This window comes from Vitis riparia, chromosome 4 (assembly GCF_004353265.1).
Source record: "Vitis riparia cultivar Riparia Gloire de Montpellier isolate 1030 chromosome 4, EGFV_Vit.rip_1.0, whole genome shotgun sequence".
Classification (NCBI taxonomy): Eukaryota; Viridiplantae; Streptophyta; class Magnoliopsida; order Vitales; family Vitaceae; genus Vitis; species Vitis riparia.
Window position 1 is genome coordinate 6,795,247 of NC_048434.1, and position 18,217 is coordinate 6,813,463.

At 30.0% G+C, this 18,217-nt stretch overlaps 1 protein-coding gene across 1 annotated transcript; it reads right to left on the reverse strand.

The window, feature by feature from the left end:
• Window positions 1-1,868: 1,868 nt before the first annotated feature.
• Window positions 1,869-9,358, reverse strand: LOC117911971 (uncharacterized transporter C405.03c). The gene is made up of 8 exons (XM_034826370.1): window positions 9,011-9,358; window positions 6,176-6,577; window positions 4,479-4,696; window positions 3,725-3,795; window positions 3,540-3,641; window positions 3,217-3,334; window positions 2,995-3,130; window positions 1,869-2,229 (listed from the first exon to the last, which is right to left on the reverse strand). Exons 1-8 carry the CDS (start codon window positions 9,089-9,091, stop codon window positions 2,167-2,169), a joined length of 1,191 nt encoding a protein of 396 aa, XP_034682261.1. The 5' UTR covers window positions 9,092-9,358; the 3' UTR covers window positions 1,869-2,166.
• Window positions 9,359-18,217: the final 8,859 nt, after the last annotated feature.

Genomic DNA, 18,217 nt, shown 5'->3' on the forward strand with positions numbered 1-18,217 from the left:
TATGGGATTAGATATATTTAACCAAAACCTCGAAGGTAAATGAAATTAACCCTTTTTAACAAATATAAAATTAATTTTACTAATAACTTTAACTAATAAAAAATATATTGGTTAAATGGATTTATGTATGATACAATAGGATGGTCAAGTTGATAATTAACTTCAATCTAATTTAAATGAAGAAACAATCAATTCAAAATCAACTCAATCTCATTTTTCTAAACTCAAATTGATTGAATTAAACTCGGATTGGTTGGTTATGTTAAACTCCAATTGATTGAGTTAAACTCGAAGTTGATAAACATTATTCAAAATTCATCGATCGTGGTTTGTATTTTTTTTTTTATATATAAAAAATCTATATATTTATAATAATATTTACATAGTAAATACTAAATATGACAAAATTTTAAAATAATAATAAAAAGTAAAAATAAACTTTTATATATATATATATATATATATATATATATATATATATATATATATATATATAATAATTATAATATGATATTTTTTCTTAAATAAATATTATTATATAAGATATAAACATTATAAATATTATAAAAACAAAACTGAAAGAAGGCATAACTAAATTAAAAAGAAATAATAAAAAATAAAAAAAATAAAAAAGAAAGAAAGAAATAGAAAGAAGAAAAGTGACCAAGGTGTGAAAAAGGAATGATAGATGAAAAAAAAAAAAGACCAATGTTTTCAAAAATTAAAATTACAGTTCATGGTTTACTGGTCGAATCGGTAACGTCATAAATAATAATTTATATATTATATAAAATTTTAAATAATTATAAGAAATTAAAATTATATATAATTACAAATTTTAATAATATTTCATTTTTATATTTGACATACAAATTAAATGATGAAAAGAAATATAAATATATTAATATTTTAAATGTTATTAAATAGAACATTTATAATATTTAAATATAAAGATATACTTAAAATGAATATATATATATATATATATATATATATATAATATTTAATTTTATTTGCATGTATTTTATTATTTTAAAATTATTATATTATTATTTTTAATTACATTATATAATTATTATAAAAATAAATGTGAAAGTGTTTTATACTTTTATACAATAAAAATTTGAAAAAAAAATTAATTTTGTCATATATTTTTATTTACAAATACAATATAATGAAGAAGTTTCGTAGCTTAATAATTAAGCTTCAATTTTTACACCTGAAGGTCCCAAGTTTGCAAAATTTGTTTCTTCTCACTTAACTAATCTCACATCCAAAATTGATAAAAAATAAAAATAAAAATAAAATGTATAGGGATTATGGGGGTATAAAAGGCATGGAAAAATCATTAACATAGTACAGCTAAATGCTTATTGGGCTTGATGACAAATGGGCCGGATGGACTCCTCATACAGTGATCAAAATGTTGTCATTTAATGAAAATGCATCAAAATGTTTTTTTGGTTTAAAAAAAAAAGGTTTTTTGGCTTATAAAAAAAAAAAAAAAAAGTTGAACCAGCCGGTCTAACTGCCGGTTCACCTGGTCCAATTCCAGTTCAATCCTTGGCCAGCTCAATTAGCCGGAGCGAACCGTAACCATGACCAGTCGATTGTCGGGTTCAGTCCGGTTTTTAAAACCATGAAAAAAAACTTTTCAATACTATAATATGACTCTAATACATCACGTACTATGTGGAAGTTCTGAATTCTGGAAAAATCTGGAGTCCATTAGCATGGAAGTGAGCAAACATGTGAATTTAGTAAGTGACTGAGCAGGACAATGTGGAGAGAAAGGGGTACAAAAACAATCATGGAATTTGCAGCATATAATAAATTCACAAAAGAATTAATATTTCTTTTTACCAAAAAAAAAAAAAAAACCTTTTATTATATTCAGGGGTCAATACTCAGAAAACAGGAGCATAGTGGGAAAACAGACCTCACCATGGCATCCTATTTACACAATCAATTCCAGCACAATTCCATCCTTCTTTTTCTTTTTCTCTTCTTTATAGAAGCCAACACCACCTACCCAAACTTTAAGTAGAGCAGCACCTTGTACACATTCAATCAAACCGTCAGCTTCTAATAACATTGCAGAGAGACAAATGGCCCCAAACAAAGAATCATAATTGCTATATTCAGCAACAATGATCAAATGAAATGCTACAATCCCAACTTTTTTGAAAACCAATCTGATAGATTAGCGATTACAAATCCTGCAAATACCTGCAACCCACCAAAGGAATATCAAAAAATTGAGAAATTGAGCTCCATAAAGTGTTTAAACATTCCATACGGAATTTGAATCACTCCAGTGTGTTTTACATAGCACTTGGGGCTCCCTATATAATATAAATAGCTTTCATAGGTATCCCAAAAATGGTCTTGTTTTGAAGCAAATCTCCAAGAGGATGATTTCTCATAGAAATAAGTGGAACAAAAATAGAGATTTTGAATATTATCACTGGCCACAAATAGTGGTATCCAGCTGCTTCACCAAAAGAATTTTGGAGAGATTGAGGATTGAAGTAGAACCAAGCAGCTGAAGGTAATGGGATAGGATACAAGCCTATTACTAGATATCAGGCTGGTTACATCCCCCCAACCCAAGCAGGATTCTTTTTTCTTTCTCAAAGTTGACATATCAAATTACATCCATAAGCATGTAGCTTGTACATCATTTACCAGGACTATACAAGATGGGTTCCACACTTTTCCCCAGATATTAGGAAGAACACAGAAACAAGATGCTTTTGAACCATACGATCTTACCAATATATTTTGGATGCTGATTTTTTAAAACAGGGTGAAGAAAGTTCTAAAATCAGATGGTCTAAATAATCAATCAATACAAAATATCACCTATCCTAGTTTCATCTTTGTAGATTCCTTCATATCACAGATTCCTAGCTAAGGATATTGAAAACACATCCTTCATCTTGTAACTAAACACAACTTATCACTTTTTGCATACTTGTAACAAACCATTACCTGAGCTGAGCCAAGAATGTAAATAGCTGAATAGTGCCGACCATGGATCATCATGTCAGCTACCATAGCAAGTGGGATAGTGAGAGACATGCCCAAGGTGGCAACCAGTGGAGTTGTCCAAACAACACACAATGCCCTAAAGAGAATAGGAAATTCATGTTAAGAAGAGAAAAGATATGTGGATACATAAAGCATCAAGCAGAGAAGGATTGTTTCCTATACCAAAAGTAATCAGAGAGGACACTCCCAACAAAGCCATTGGCAATAACAACTTCATCCATTTTAGCCGAGTGAGGAATTGTAAACTTGGGTTCAATCCCTAAGGCTGTCAAAGGCCACACTAGAAGGCCAAAAAAAGAAGAGAAAAATAAGTTACTATAGAATTCTCCATAGGAACACCAACAACAAAAAATAAAATGAGTTGTAACAGTGTGTAAGTAGTATAACTAGTGGCCTGTGCAAATTAAAGCAAAAAGAACCCACCAGGATTAGAAAATGGAAACCAGAATGAGTGGCTAGAAAATTACTAATCAAACAACACTTACCAAGCCACCACAGTGCTACCAGTGTAAATAATCCAATATATCCAAACAACTTTTGCACATCCACCCTTTCTCCTTCCTCACCAGCAAACTTTTTAAGAAGCACTGCCACATTAATTGTAGAATGAATGAGAATATTATATGTAATCTAAATAGTTTTTCCAAATAAGATTAAAGATAAGGCCAACCAGTAAATAGTCCATATGACATGGCTGAGAGAAGGCCAAAAAGATCTCCAACAAGAGAGCGTTTCCCATTTCTGGACACAAAAATCCAATGTAAGTGCAAGCTGATAAAGAAGCCTACCATGATAACAAAGTCTTTTTTGAATATGAAGAAGGCAGCCCACCAATGTGCAAACAGCAAGTGTCTTCCCCAGACCAACCCTCCCCAGAAAAGTAAAACAAGAAAAGAAAAGAAAGCCAAAAAAAAGCCCTTTTTACATCATAAAATTAAAATTTTTTTACAAGACATTTCTTTTAACAAAATATTATAGAACATCATCATAATGATACAGTTCAATGGTAAGGAAAGAATGAAAGCTATGCTGTTACAGGGGAACAGTTTGTGAAAACCCCCACCATTCTACCTATCAAAAATTGTGAAACCCCACCTATTGGATTGTTTTATTCGATTTATGAAATCTAGCAGGGTATTCGCAGCAAAAGAGATACAGATACTTTGATGATAACAAATTCTATTTGTCTTCTGAAATAAAGGAATTTTGCCAAGGTGTTGTGGATTTAGGGAAAGGCACCAGATACAAGCCTCTCTGTCTCAAAGTTAGTTCAGTTATAATGTAGTAATATCACAACCAGAAGACTGCTACACCCAATAGCATTGTGAAACCCTTAATTTCGTCTCTCATCTAAATAGAGTATGTAATAAAATGAAAGCAAAAATTAAATTTGATATAACCAATGAAGTGGAGAAAAGACTTACAGAGAAGCACTTAGTTTTGACTCATCTGTGGCCCAAGTTTTCCCCATAGTTGTCATAGCAACACCAGCCATGCTAACAAAGACAGCAACTACTTTTGCTACGTTTAAAGAATCTTGGCCCAAAAGTGCACCAATGAAAAGAGTGAAGAGTCCTGAAGTTGAAGATAGGACGGTTGTACTAGCAACACTTGTACGTGCAAGTGCAGCATTTGAAAAATACTGCAAAAAATAGAAAAGCACAATCAAGTACTCTCCCTGAATTCCTTCACATAGGACTTTAACCTGGACTACCATTGTAAAATAGAATCCCTAAAAGACATCTCTCATTTGATAGCAAAAACTGTGCACATCAGTAATGCAACATAAAAGTACCTAATAACAAACTACTTGAACATCAATAGCATAAACATGGAGACATGCAAGGATGAAAAAGGACTGTGCACCAAAAGAATTATGATAAGAAGAACTAGTTTCATGTGTGTGGGGCTATGTTGCATGAGTTCAGGTATGAGCATTGGATGCGGGCATGTGTCTTAAGTGTCTGATCCTTCACAACTTAAATTTTAGAATATAAGGGCCCGACTAAAAAGGATTCAAAAAAGGGCATAGGTACTAAGATATGGCATAATAAAAGAAAAATCAATTAAAAATAAATTGGAAATAAAGATATCCCTTTTAAAAACTCTCAACTTTTCTCTCTAATCCCTTTTTATCCTCTTATCCCTAAATATTCTTACAAAAATTCACTTTTCAAATAACTCTTCTTTTTCTCTAATACAATAATTATACTAAGAAGTTGAAAGAATAAAAGGATATCAATAAAAAAATCACATATCCACGCCAAAGTAAAATAGGAGTGTCCAACAAGGATCCTATACCCACAATCCATGTCATGTTGTGTCAACACCGGTACATTGGATTTAATAGGAGGATCCAGATATTATAGGTTTGAGGCATAGGGAACATCTCTAAGCTTGAATGGGTTAATTCAAATCCCAGAAAATTGGGCTTATTCGATGAAGCAATTTTTTTGGATACAACAACTGCCACAGTAAAAGCTCACTCTCAAAGGCTCTAACATAGATGTAAGATCTCAGCTATCCATCTAGCAGTGTCCTGAAACCTACACCATTCATCTTGAGGGCTTTGCGAAGAATCAAGCAAGTAATGCAACATCCCCAAATCATGGAGCTAATAGTCCAAAACCTGCCACTTAGCACAGCATAGATTCCTATATGGTTTCATGCAAGGAATGATAGATCTGTAACAAGGTATGAGGCCGAGTGACAGACATAGTGCATGACCTATGCATTACATATCAGAATCCTGTATCACTCCCAAATGCAAAGTCATGGTGAATGCCATATTTAACCCTTGGGTTCAAATATCCACTCTATTGAGAAAGAAGGTTACTAGAAGACATGTTCATTTATTATGTCCATACAATTGAATTGTGTCATCTAAACATGATTCAACACCAAATGAACATGTGCTTAAAAGTAACAAAGTATTAAAAACCCCAGAATACCCATCATTATATGTATATGCCAAGACTAGTGACATGCAAAGAGCTTTATATATATATATACATATATATATATATATATATATATAGACACACACACATAAAAAGGAAACATTTCATAAACAAGATTGGTGGTCAGATGCTAAAAGAAACCAGCCAATGCAGCACCTTACCTCGGTTATAAACCAGATAGGGGCAATATAAAATCCATAAATAGCAATTTGCCGGGTTGTAAGAGCTTTCTCTTGTTTCAGCAGGTCCGTGTCATCTCTGCGTTTAGAAACTAATGGCCTTCCCTCTTCATAAGCAGAATAATCAGTTTCGCTGTCTTTTCTAGGTAAAGTCCCCAGATGTTCCAATTCAAAAGTTTTCTGCCCTCCAATGTGTTTTAGAGGAGAATTAAGTCCAGCAGAAGACTCATTCAAGGTTTCTGCATTTTTACCACTTTTAGAAGACCGACGTTTTAGGGAATTACATAACCAATCCTTAATGAATGCTATTGGGAGATAAACTACCATAAGAGAAGCTCCAAGATATGTCACCGCGAATGGCTGCTTATAGTCAATAAATATACCCTGTTCAACAGATACGAGTCAGTTGATATCTGGTTTAAGCACTTTTTTAAGTCAACAAAGAAGGAATTATGCATAAGCACAAAAATTAAGAAAAAAATTGACAAACAGATGGATTGAATATTAAAACTCATAGATAAATATATGGACATGCTCAGAATGGAGAACTAAAAAAAAGGAGATAGGCTGATGTATTTTGTTAGCACATTTTCTATAAGCTTAAGCTTTTGCGGTAAGTGCTAGTTTAGCTTTAACATGGTATCAAAGCTCTGATTCTTGGATGTCTTGGGTTTGAACCATTTTTGTCTATTTGGTTATTTGTCTTCCCACCTGCAGGTTGGGACTACACTTGAAGGAGGGAATTAGCTCGATATAAATTGTAAGCCTGTTCCCTACAAGCTTAAGCTTAAGCTTTTAGGCAAGTGGTAACAAAAGGAGCACTGCCTGAAATGAAAACCCTGTTGAATTTTATTAAAAGTTCTTAAAGCATCACACTTCCAACAGGTTTTATACATGGATTCAAATCTCTCAGCGATGCTTCAAGAAAACTAACAAATAATCAGAAAATCATTTGGAAGGAGGGGGGTGAGGACATGTTATATGGAAGCCATGAAAAAACACAATTTCTACAAACCCCAATATTTCCAGAGCAGTTGAAGAACATGAGAGGAAAATGTAAGAAAATCATCAGTCATGATAGAGAGCAAATCCAAATTTTCATCTTTGAAGCATTTTTTTCTTCGTTTTTATGTGATCGACTCAAAGGGTATCTGGTCCTCCCAGGGTACATGGTAGACTCTTCTATTTTGAATTATAAGCAAGCTACAAAACTAAACTTGATGTTTCTATATTTGGACGCTTAAAAGGCAACACATGCATGAAGCAATGTGCATGCCCACACCGAGTGCATACATTTATCAGAACACAAATTAGTCAACAGGGAAAAAAAATCCCACAGCCTCACACGCATGCACATTATTACAATACAAAACCCTCAGATGAAAGAAGTTTATGGGTAGGACTCCAAACTGCATAACTCTAGGTATGGTAAAATCTGAGTGAGAGGCATGGTGAACTCAAATCATATATCTTCTTAGCCTTCTGCCTTTTAAGTGAACTCTAATTTCGCTCCATCCAGACTTCCATATTCATGTTGTTCAATACTCAAACAGAGGAATTAGACATGTGATTCAAGCTGGGTTAAAAACACAAAAAGGATTAATAGTCTAGGTGCCACTATTCGGTGGGAATAAGAATGAAAACATGATGCAAATAGAGGTGAATCATAATACCATGTAGAAGAGAGGAATCAAAATCCTACTAAGAGTGGCAATGAATTTTTTTTATTCATATTCTTATTTAAAAAAAACAATCCAAACAAATTAATGAATGGAAATGGAATTGATTTCTCATTCCCATTCTCTATTCCAACATTCCAGACATGGCCTAAGTGTAAACCAAATTCATATAAGCCTGACATTTGCCCCAAGTGTAAACCAAATTCATATAAGTCGTGACATTTGCATTCTTGTGTTACAAAACAAATCAAGTTCTTCTCAAATACAATTGGATACACATTTATCACACAAAAAAGGGAAAAAAAAAATATATATATATATATATAGTAGTCAGTTGGTGTTGGGAAAATTCATTTACAAAGAAACACTTTTCAATTTTTATCAGTGGGTATAGTAAGCTTCCCCAAGGTTTCATAGAAAACTAAGGAAAAGAAATTTGGAGTCTTGCATTTTGTGTTGCTTAGTTCATTAATAAATGAAAAATTCAACTCAGCCAAGTAATTACAAAGAGTTCATCCATTCTTCTCTCATTTTCCTGGAAACCACAATGTTGAGATAATATTAAGCTTTCAATTTTCCTTTTGTTTCCTCCAAATCCCACAACCACACCATGTCGGTTATTATAAAAGAGAAGTTCAGTTTTTTTGTGCAACTTCAAAATAAAACCCACAGTTTCAAACTCTAATTTCTCAAAGCACCAAAGGGATATTGATAAAGTACATGTTAATTTAAACAAATGGGCACGAGTCTAAATCAAATTTCAACCATTACAAAATCCAAAACACCAAAACCATGAAGTTCTCCGCTGAAGAACTTGCCCTCTGTTCGGTTGTATAGAAAATGAAGGAAAAGAAACGAAGCCACAGCTTCAATTCATAATTACACGATGCTTGGACCGACTCAACTGAGCCCACTACAACTCTCCTTACTTTTGAGGGAGTTTTCAGATTTTTATTTTTTTTTCACAAACCAAAATACCATTAAGAAGCAAGATTCAAAACGTTCCTTTCATTTATTCCCCACAGCTTTCTCACCAACCAAACACAAACAAAACGCATCACTATGAATCAACAACAGAAACCAACAAACCAAATGGGCAAAACGCTCTGAGGAAAGGAAACAAAAAGAAAAAACAGACCTGGGTGACTTCTGCGGAGGTGACCCATATAACGACAACAGCTGCAATCAAGAACAAACCAGCCCTATACTTCCAACTCATAATGAATCGAACAAGACCCACAACGAGAAATTGAAGAAACAACCTAAGATCTATGTGGGTTCCCTCAGATCTCAGAGGTCTGTGATTTTCCCACTGGTCAGAGGCATGAGATTTTGTGGGATCTTGGGAGGTTCCCTGAATCAATGCTCAGTAAACAAACAGAAAGAAAAACACCGAGAGAAAAATGCCAAAAGATTGGAGAAGAAAGAGAGGGAAAGGAGGTAGAATGGCTTAAAATTAAGGCTCGGTGGTTATTAGTTGATTTCTCTCTCTTTCTCTCTCCCCATTTCTTTTGATTTGAAAAAGGAAAACTCGCTTTCATGTTAAATTATTTTGTGAAAATTACCAAAAATAAAATAAAATTAGTCAATATTAATTATATATATATATATATATATATATGGAAAGGAAATTGTCCATTTATAACCCTTTAATAACTTTGGGAGTTATTTTTAATTCATTGAAATTTCTTATAGAAATAGTTGAATATTCATCCAATTAAGACCAATCTTCATCAGATTAATTTGTATTATTTTAAAGAAGAAAAAGCTTATTTTGATTCAAATAACTCTTTGAAAACCCGTCAATTTTACGAGTATTGTATTCCATAAAAAAAAATCATAAAAATTTAGAAAAGGGTTGTAAAAAAATTATAATTTTGAAATCATTATTATTAGAAGTTTTTTCATGTTTTACACACACTCACATTTGGTATGAGGCTTGAGGTTGCTTGTAAAGGAAGGTTTACTTTTTAGGAAAGCGTTTTAAGGAAGAATGAGGCAAATGGGGTCATGTGGTTACAAATAGTTATTTCTCGTGGTGGAGTTTCCAAGGGCTTAATGGATTCATGACCTAACCCACCTTTCAATGCCTCCAACGCTAAATCCCAATATCTTTATTGACTTATTGATATGAAGTGTATCACCAAAGGTTCAAATTGGTTTTGATGTGCATGAATTGGAGAAAAATATTCCTTTTTTTATGTGAAAATATTTGTTTTTTGGGAAAAAATGACGTGGATTGCATTTAATTCACTTTTGTTTACATTTATTTTTTGAGAATTAATAGCTGTTTAATAACTATTTTAGAGAATGGTTTTATGTTTTCGCCTAACAAAAAAAATATATTTGGTAATAAAAAATTATTTTCTATTTTAAATAACAAAAAATATGATATTTTCAAATAATATCTTTTAATTATTTTTTATTATTTTCACGTGTTGTTTTAAAAAATAATTATATCGTAAGTACAATGATTAAAAATAAATTATTTAATATAAAAATTATTTTTAAAATATTAAAAATATTTCAAATTTTCAAACAAACATAAGATAAGTGAAACTTAAAGTTGGGGTGATTAATTTTAAATCATATTGTTAGCATCCTAAAACCCAAAAAAAAAAAAAAACCTAAAGAAGAAGAAGGAACATCCTATGTCATAGATGCTTCCACACAACCCCCAAAAAAAATATCATTATAATAATTAATAGGTCCAAGTTGGTGTCTATATGTATATTAAATTCTTCTTTTAATATGACTATTGAATAAATATTTTGGTAGGTGGGTGTGATTTGATCAAATTACTCTGATCGAGACAACATTCTACTCAAGTAGGTGAGTATGCTTTATGTAACATTTTAAGATAATTTATAAGTTTTTGGATGCACTTTCCTTTTTCTTTTCTTTTCTTTTTTTTAATTAATTGGTTTAATGGTATATATTGTGGAGTAGGTCAAGGAAGTCATTGTTAGTATAATATTTTTTCTAATGAATTTTCAACTTTATTACAAAGAAACTTTTGTGTATTATTTGTTGGTAAAATGCTAGCTGTTTTTGTCCAATGAAGAAAATATATAGATAAAAAAAAATTAAATTGATCATTATATTTTAGTATGGTATGAAGAATATAATATGTAACAATCAACACCTCCTATAAGACCGAACAAATAGAGACTATTATTAGGATTAATTCTACATCCAATGGATGGTATTCACTATATATATATATATATAAGATATGATGTAACATGGTAAAAAATGTGAATAATTTCAAAATTAGTAAAAATTTGGTGTAATCGAAGTATAAAATAAAAAAATGTTCTCTAATTTTCCTTTATTGTAATTTTAGATAATGAAAAAGGAAGGTTGTTAGACCAAAATTTTGTTAAACCAAAGTTTTGATGATAATAAAACAAATGTTTGGATTTAAGGTTTAATTTTCAAGTATGATAGAAGAGAAATTTCACATTGGATCAATCAACAAGTTACACAATTCAATGTAGTGGAACTAAAATGGAAATCATAAGGTCAATTAAAGATACTAATCAATGGAGTGTCTTGAACTTTAAGACCTCACTCTAAGGAGTTTATCAAAGGAATTGACCTAAACAAAACTTTAATCTATGAGGGTAAATATATTTTAACATTAATTTTTATAAATTAGGAGTACATTTGATTGTGATTTAAAAAAATGTTTTTATCATTTCTAACACTTGAAATATATAAAAATTAAGTACTAGAAAGATTATAAACACTTTATATATTTATTGTCAAATACATTCTAAGAGCGTGTCGTCGAAGTGTTTTTTTAAGAAAAAAAATATTTTTAAGATAATCACCAATAAATGTTTTAAAAAAAACACTACAAATGATTTTTTAACATCATAAATGATTTTTTAGATTTTCAAAAGTATTTTTAAAATTTTGCCAAACACCTTTTTTTAAAAAAAAATCAAAAGTACTTCCTATAATCTTTATAAAAAGACTCTCACAAAGCTCGATGAATATAAGATTCTTTAATTTTTATTTTAGATAAACAATTTTGAGTTATTTTCACGATTGTTTTCTAATAAATTATTTTAATAAATAATTGAAAATATTAAAAATTTTGTAAAATATTTTCTATAATACTTGTTTTTAGAGAATAAACCAAGAAAATTGTTTTTCATGTTTGGTTTCCCAAATAAAGTTTGTTTGTATAACCAAAAACTATTTTTAATAACCATTCTTAAAAACTATTTTTGAAAACATTTTCAAATAGATTCTTATAATTTTCAAATACTTATCACAACATGTTATCTAAATTATAAATCTCTTTTCTTTTAAGAGGGTTTCAAGGAAAGTTCAAAACCCAATCCTAAATATTTTAATAACTTACTATATTAAATTAAAAAAATTAGAAAGAAAAAAACTAAATAAATAATAAAATATTTTTATATACTATTTCAATTTTGTTTTAAAAAAAATTTATAAAAATTAAAGATTTGAAAATATAGAAATTGTTAATTTTAATAATATTTAATTTCAAAATCAAACATGAAAAATTATCTTTTTATTATTTTTTTCCTTTAAAAAACTTATTAAATACGATTCGTTGTTTAGTCATCTCGCTATCAATCAAATGTGTCCTAAAAGCCACAATTTCACTGCAATTTAGCCTCGGAACATGATTAGCTCAAATATATTTGGTTAGCAAGATTACAAGATACAAAGAAAATAAATATAATTAAAATTAGTTAAAAAACTTTATATTTTCAAATTATTTTGTTTTTTAATATAAAAATACTAAAATAATGAAATGAGTTTAAATTATTCACATATAAAAATAATTTATTAATTTTAAAGTTTTTATTCACTTTGTTTGTTTTTTTTTTTTTTTAATCTGACATCTTCCCTCTTTTTAGAACTAACCGATTATATTTTTCTCTATTTTCCTTCTTTCATTTAAATTTTCCCACATGAGAATCAAACATAACTTTCAATTTCCATGAAAAAACTAAAACAGATTTTATTTACTTCTAATTTCTCCTCTAATGCAACATTTTGTTAACAATTAAATAATCATGACTTAAACGCCATTCTTTTTAAATAATATAACATATCTAATAAACACACGATAAAGAAACGCATAACTCATGTTCCTTCTATGAATTTTTTCTCTGCAAATTCTACAAACAAAAATCCGGAATCACCCTAATAAATCACTAGGTGGTTTCATAAAAACTTAAATGGACCCTAATAAATCACTAGGGTAGTTTCACAACTAAAAACAAAACTTAAATGGAGTTTCAAGGTGAAGAACCCCATAATACCTCAGCAACAATTGTTGCAGCCTCTGCTTCGGAAACAGAGGATTCTTTAACTCTCTTCAATACTTCAAGTTTAAATTCTCTTTTCTCCCTTTGCCTCAGTCCCTCCCCCACCTCCAGCTGCACTGCAAACCTTGCAACACAGCTTGAAAATCTCCTTTTCAGACCCATCTCTGGTTCTTCACAACCCCCTCCTCCATTTTCAGTCTCAGTAATGGAATCTCCTTCATTTTCTGATCTTTGCAGTTCCATAAGCTTCTCTATGAGTCCATCTCCAAACATTGCTTCAATGGCTTCTTTTCTCCCAAAGTATCCGATTTCGAGTATGCAGTCCATGGCTGCAACCTGAATGGACAAGTCTTGTGAGCTCAAAAGGCTTATGATTTTCGGGATTTCTCCATTGGATTCGATTATATCGATCAAAGGACTTTTGATCAACTTGATCAGTGATGTGAGAACCTGAATTGATCGACATGAAGATATCGATATCAAGACTCGAATCGTCGGCCCCATCAACACTAATCCAACAAACACATCCTTATTGAATCTAACCAAAGAAACAATAACAACAGCTGATTCTTCTCGGATGCTGACTGAACACTGAGAATCACAAAGAATTGATTCAACAATGGTGAATATCTTTGTCCTGAGTATCAAATCTTGTAGATCTCTGTCAAATCCTTGTGATACCCGGCTCTCAAACTCCTTCAAAACCTCAATTTTCTCTTCTTCATCCCCCGATTCTTCGATCGTCCTCACCAGTTTTTTCAGGCTTTCATGATCGACCCATGCCTTGATTTCATCCCTGATTGAGCTGGCAACTCGGGATGCTTCATAGTAGGTGAGTTGGCGGCGAACAAAGGATCGAAAGCCATAGCCTTGGGAGTTCTCGAGCTTATCGAGCAAGGCTTTGAGACTGTTGAGAAGTTGGGAGAGCTTGAGGAGAGAAGGGTCGGTGGAGAGAATGGAGTTTTCTTCATTTTTGAGTTCTAGGAGGGACTTAATGGTGGATTGGTAAGTGTTTGTGAAGGAAATGGGGTTGGTTTGAAGATCTTTGGAAGCTTTTTTTATGGCTTCCAAGACTGTGAACACATGTTGATTATGTTTGTTTGAAGCTTCTCCCATGGCTGCTGAGATTTGAAGGTGAGGGAGAGATTAGAGGTGTGGTTGTGAAAGGGAAAGGGGAAGCTCAACTACCAGTCTTCACCAGCTGTTCAGAGCTTGCCATGCAAAACCTAACACTTTCTGTACATTTCTTTCTTCTAAAGAGAAATTCTTTATATTTCAAATTATTTCATTTTTAAATAAACAAGTAAATGAAATAAGTTTGAGAACATCTATAAAACCAATTTATTAATTTTAAATTTATTTTTTTATTTTCCATTATTTATTCTTTCTTTACTTTTATGCTATTATTTATTTTTCCTCGCATTTTCTCTCATTTTTAACATTAAAAAAAAATCAATTTTCTTCGCTTTTTATTTCCTTCACATTTTTCCTCTAAATTTTTTAGAATTAAAAATAACATAATTTATCCTTCAATTTTATTTTTATTTTTATTTTTTTTCTCAAAAAGTGAATCAAATTCACCAATAACCAAATATAGGGTAAAGAAAAATAAATTTATTATTATTATTATTATTATTATTATTATTATTATTATTATTATTATTATTATTATTATTATTATTACTTACGCTAAAATTACAAAATCGTGTAATTTTTAAAAAATGAAACCTCTTCCTATATCAAACTGCCTATATTTGGGTTTTAATTTATTGATATACATTGAAAATTTATTATCTAATTATTCATATATTTAATATATTACTTTTAAATTATATGGAAATTACAAGTAGGAATATTAGAAATTAAAAATATGATACTTTTTATATTGAAAATGAAAATAAATTTTTAAATTTGTATTCTTATTTATAGAAATGAAAATAAAGGATACATTTATATCTATAAAAAAAGAAATCTCAATATTATTATTTTTTGTCTAGCCAATAATCATCCATTTATTAAGGTAATAAGAATCTGTTTGGTAACTGTTTTTTAAAACAATTCTTAAAAATAGTTTTTAAAAAAAGTTTTTAAAAACTTTTTTTATAATATTTTGTAAAACAAAAAGCGTTTGGAAATCTAAAATATTTTTAATTTGTTTTCAATATTTTTAAATATATTTTTATATTTAATGTTTATTTTTAATCATTTTATGTATTTATATAATGATTTTTCAAAATAATATTAAAAAAATAACATGAAACAATTAAAAATATTTTATAAAATACTCTATTTTCTGTTATTAAAAATAAAAAATAAATTTTTAACTCTAATATATTTTTGAATTTTTTGCTTTAAAAAATAGAGAATTGTTATGAAAAATAGTTATTCAACAAACTTTTAAGATATATTTTCTTTTAATTTAATTATAAAAAAGGGTAAAAATTGACTTTGAAGATAACTAATGCTGACGTGTCTTTTCTTAATGAGTAAGAATTCAGCCAAAAAAAAAAAAAAAGAGAAAATTTAAAATATGACAGAGACTTCTTGAAGTGTAATCACTAATGAGTATAGCATTTTTCTTATTTAATTAATAATTTAACATCGTGAAGTTGATATTTTTATCATATTTTATTTTATTGTGATATTTGCAAGTCTTAAGTTATGATTGATTTACATGATATGTCTCCAATGGTGAAATAAAAAATAAAAGATTTATTTAATTTCTTATTTATTATTATTGTGTTTGGATGACTTAAAGAATAAGAATATAAATAAATAAAAAACATTTTTTTATGGAAGTCACATCTCATTTTCATAGATTTTGATTCTAGATATTATGATTAATTTTCATTTTTATACTAATTTCTTCAGTCTCAAATTTGGGGAAAAAAGCCGATAAAAAAAAAATGAATTTGATGTATTAGGAAAAGAATGAAATAAAATCAAATATGATACAATTGATTCAAAATTTTATATATTTTTAAATTTTGTATAATTATGAAAATGATGAAAAAGCTAAAGAATTGAAGGAGTGTATGGGAAAATTTTATTAAATTTAAATATAATTTTTATTTATTTTCCTTTAAATTTTATTTTCTTTAAAATTTTATTGCTTTTGTTTTCTTTACCTCGAATTTTATTTTCTAGAAGAAATTTAAAGTTTTTTTGTTTGATTTATTATGAAAAAAATGAAATAAAATTACATATAATACATGTAAAAACAAGATATGAAGACAAAGAATAATTAAAGAATAATAATGAATTTATTGCTTTTGTTTTCTTTACCTCGAATTTTATTTTCTAGAAGAAATTTAAAGTTTTTTTGTTTGATTTATTATGAAATAAAATTACATATAATACATGTAAAAACAAGATATGAAGACAACAAATAATTAAAGAATAATAATGAAATATTAACGAAATAAGATGTAAACTCTTTTATAGTGGTTTAACAAATCGGTGTATGTCAACTCTCTTCAAGGTTTTAATTAAACTTCTATTAATTTCAAAACTTGAACCACAGTCTCTAATGTGTGAATTTAGAGATTAAGGTTCTAATAGGCATATACAAATACTTAAAGTGATTTACCTCACTTGATAAACAATTCTCATAATATAGGATTTTAACGTGGTTTGATCAATCATATCTCCATTCATAAGAAAATGAGAAAATTACAGAGAAGACAAGATAGGGTTTTCAAAATATTTCATATTTTCCCACTCTTTGTATCCATACCGTGAACTATGAGCCCTTTCGCTATATCGGGTATCCATTATTCCTCACATCTCTATCTACTTTATATAGTTTCTACAAATTAATTTCCATGACTTTTTCCGTTCAAGAATATTTATAGAGATATTTCTAATAACTTTCTTTATTTTATATGGAAATCTAATATATATCAACTAAAGAAATATTTATACAATATTCTATATATAAAAAAATATTTACTAATTAGAAATTTTAGATGCTTCCCAATAGATGGATCTATGAACTTCAATCTTAGTAATGCTCTTGATATGAAAAAAACTAGGGGGAATTTGAAGGTACATGGGGAAATTAGTAAGTTTAGAATTGAATGCACTTGGAAAAACTTTGAATAAAAAAAAATGGTTGTTCAATTAAATAGAATGTTTTATAACAATAAATGTTTTTAAATACTTCAATTTATAGTTTTCTAAATCAAGAATCTCAAAATCCTCAAAAAAGGGCTCAATCAATTGTGTTAATTGTTGAGGCCTCGTGTTCCTGATGATCCACGTAGTTGCCAAATGGACAGATGCACGATCTCAACCAATATAGATTCATGGTTCAGCTGTTCCTGCAAAAGGCGTCCGGACAGGGTGTCCGGACACACCCTCCGATGGTTTTGTCAGCCACGATTAGAGAGAATAATCAATTGGCACAGTTGACCTTTTTCTAGGTATATCAAGCTTACCTCTCTCTTTGTGCGAAGGTTCATATATATAACATCAAAAGTTCTCTCTCATCCATATATGATGGAGGCTTTTTGGTTTACCATGATGCCACTAGGTGGTGGCAGGGACATCCTCACCCTACGAGCGGCTATCAGAGATCGTGGGAGGCGCCGTGACTGTCAGAGATCGTGGGAAGTGACTTGTCGTCACTTCTGTCTTTTCACTTTGCAGGTGTCGAAATGTAAATTGTGACAGGATGTCAGAATGACATAGTAAGGCATGCTTTAGTTTGGTCGATGATCCGGACAAACATATCCGGATAGAATATGAAAGGTCGCCGGATGAGAAATGGCGGCGGTCCGGATGTGATGCTTTGCGAGTCCCGTGTGCTTCTATTTCAGGGAGTCCGGATATGAGAAGCGCGCCACGTGTACTCTTGGGGAAATCCGGATGGGGATACTCCGGATAGGATCGTGTGTCACGTGTCATCAGGGGATGTGTGCCACGTGTCATTAGGGATGGGTCCCTACATTAATGTTTTTTTTATAGGTGATTGTTGTGATTCAAACTCCCAATTAACCATATAAAACCCTTTAAAATAAGTTTAAAAA